A 2,483-nucleotide genomic window follows, 5' to 3' on the forward strand; every position below is an offset into this window, starting at 1 on the left:
CACGAGTGGCTGCTGCTGCTGCAGCGGCTTCTCAGCAGCAAGACGGTGCAGCAGTTGCAGCAAAGCATCAAGAGATCTGCAGCGAGATATATCTGCACAGACGCCTGAACCCCGAGACTCATTTTGCCCCTGCTGCTGCTGCTGCTGCTGCTGCCGCTTCTGCCGCTGCTGCTGCTGCCGCTGCTGCTGCTGTCGCCGGGGGTAGAATTGGCTAGAGGAACCTCGCTGCAGTAGAGGTTGCTGCTGCTGCTGCTGCTGCTGCTGCTGCAGTTCTGCTTCATAAGAACTCCAAATGCGAGTAGGGGAATCCTCAGATCGGACAGAGACAAAACCCTCGTCGTCCCCCCACTGCTGCTGCTGCTGCTGCTGCTGCTGCTGCTGCTTCAGCTGTTGCTGCAGCAGCTGCTGGTCCCCTTCCCATGCATCGTCGGGCTCCACCTCAGGCACTGAAATACTCGCACTGCGGAGTACGGTGCAGCTGCTGTTGCTGCTGCAGCGGCTGCTGCTGCTGCTGCTGGTGCTGCCGCCGCATGGTTCTGGAGGGCTAGCAGCAGAGGCAGCAGCAGCAGAGGCAGCAGCAATCCCTGATGAGCTTTCGAGCAACAAAACGTTTGTATACTGGTGCTGCTGCTGCTGCTGGACTCTTTCATGCTGCTGCTGCTGCTGCTGCTGCTGCTGCTGCCGGGGCCCCCTAGAGGCAGCAGAAAGGGCGAAGTACTTTGGCGTTATAGGCTGCTGGAGTGTACGAGCAGCTAAACGATACCCCTTTACTGCAACAGGAGGCAGCAGCAACAGCAACAGCAGCAGCAGCAGTAACAGCAGCAAAACCTGTTGCTGCCTCTGCTGCGGACGACCCCGGCGACAGCGGCTGCTGCTGCTGTTGCTGCTACTGATGCTGCTGCTGTTGCTGCTGCCGCAGCACTTTACACACAATGGAGATCCATCCTGCTGCTCGACAGTGCAGCAGCAGCAGCAGCGCAGCAGACTGCTGCTGCGCTGCATAGGGCATCCAGAATCAGCAGCTGCTGCTTCTGCATGCTAACCTGCTGCTGTTGCTAATGCTGCTGCTGCTGCTGCTGCTGCCTTTGCTGCCCGTGATTCCCCTTTGCCCTCTCCTGCTGCTGTTCGGGGAGTAAAACTCTGCTGCTGTCGCTGCTGTCGCTGCTGCTGCTGCTGCTGTTGTTATAGGAAATGCTGTATAGGCCGTCTGCTGCAGCGTTGATGAATATGCCTTGGTGTTGCTGCTGTTGCCGCTGCAGTTGCTGCTGCTGTTGCTGCTGCTGCCGCTGCAGTGGCTGCTGCTTATGCTGCTGCTGCTGCAGTACTCCTTCACTGCTGCCGTTTAAAGGGGAGAAGGCTCCCGGAGACCGCTGCTGCTGCCGCTGCTGCTGTTGCTGCTGGTCTTGCTGTTGCTGCTGCTGCTGCTGAGACCTAATTAATTACTTATAGAGCGGCATAGCAAAACACCTGTAGATGGAAACGGAAGTTAAAACCCTAATTGAAAACCCTAAAGTGTAAACCCTAAACCCTAAACCCTAAACCCTAAACCCTAACCCTTCGGCGGGGCCCCCTGGGGCCCCCCATCGGGTCGAGGCGGCTGTGTCTAGGGTTTAGGGTTTAGGGTTTAGGGTTTATTCTTTTTCCTTTATAGGCGGTTGCTGCAGTTGTATTTATGCTTTAAGAGAGATAATTTAGGGTTTAGTGTTGGTGGGCTTAGGGATTACTCACCTTCGAGGGTTTAGGGTTTAGGGTTTAGGGTTTAGGGTTTAGGGTTTGCTACAGGCGAGATCTGGGGCGGAGTCCCCAACTGTCTCTTCTTCTTCGGAGACCTTTCCGCTAGGGTTTGGGGTTTAGTGTTTAGGGTTTAGGGTTTGGGGTTTAGGGTTTAGGGTTTAGGGTTTAGGGTTTAGGGTTTAGGGTTTGTTTAGTTGTCGCAGCGGCAGTGCAGGGATAGGAGAGGAAAAGATAAAGACGTAAACAAAAAAAGAAATATATAAAATAAATTAAATTAAATTAAATTAAATTAAATTAAATTAAATTAAATTAAATTAAATAAAATTAACGAGAAAAAGACGTCATTGGAGGAGACACCAAAAAAAACAACAGAAGAAAAATAAAATAAAATAAAATAAAAATAAAATAAAATAAAATAAATAAAATAAAATAAATAAAATAAATAAATTAAAATAAAATAAATAAAATAAATAAAATAAAATAAATAAAATAAGAAATAAATACGATAAAAAGCGGTAAAAACAAATAAAACAAACAACAGAGAGAGAGACTAACGACAAACAAATAATAAATAAACAAATAAACAAAGACAAACAGAGACAAACAAATAATAAATAAATAAATAAATAAACAAAAAGACAGACAAACAGATAATAAATAAATAAAGACAAAAAGAAATATCAAAACAAATATTTAAAGAAACAAAGAGAGAAGAGACAGAGAGACAGAGACAGAGAGACAGAGACAGA

At 47.8% G+C, this 2,483-nt stretch overlaps 2 protein-coding genes across 2 annotated transcripts in view; both read right to left on the reverse strand.

The window, feature by feature from the left end:
• EAH_00046860 (hypothetical protein, conserved) overlaps nt 1-1,002 on the reverse strand; it is a gene marked incomplete at both ends in the record, with an annotated part of 10,804 nt that extends 9,802 nt beyond the window's left edge. The window contains one exon of the mRNA XM_013394610.1: nt 103-1,002. Coding sequence (XP_013250064.1) covers nt 103-1,002 — 900 coding nt within the window. The remainder of the gene's footprint in view (nt 1-102) is intronic.
• Nucleotides 1,003-1,055: 53 nt separating this feature from the next.
• Nucleotides 1,056-1,431, reverse strand: EAH_00046870 (hypothetical protein; the record flags this gene model as incomplete). Its single annotated transcript, XM_013394611.1, has 1 exon — nt 1,056-1,431. A coding segment is annotated over one exon (376 nt), but the record flags the coding sequence as incomplete, so codon positions are not given.
• Nucleotides 1,432-2,483: the final 1,052 nt, after the last annotated feature.

The sequence above is a fragment of the Eimeria acervulina genome, genomic scaffold (genome assembly GCF_000499425.1).
Source record: "Eimeria acervulina Houghton genomic scaffold, Eah_scaff703, whole genome shotgun sequence".
Lineage (NCBI taxonomy): Eukaryota > Apicomplexa > Conoidasida > Eucoccidiorida > Eimeriidae > Eimeria > Eimeria acervulina.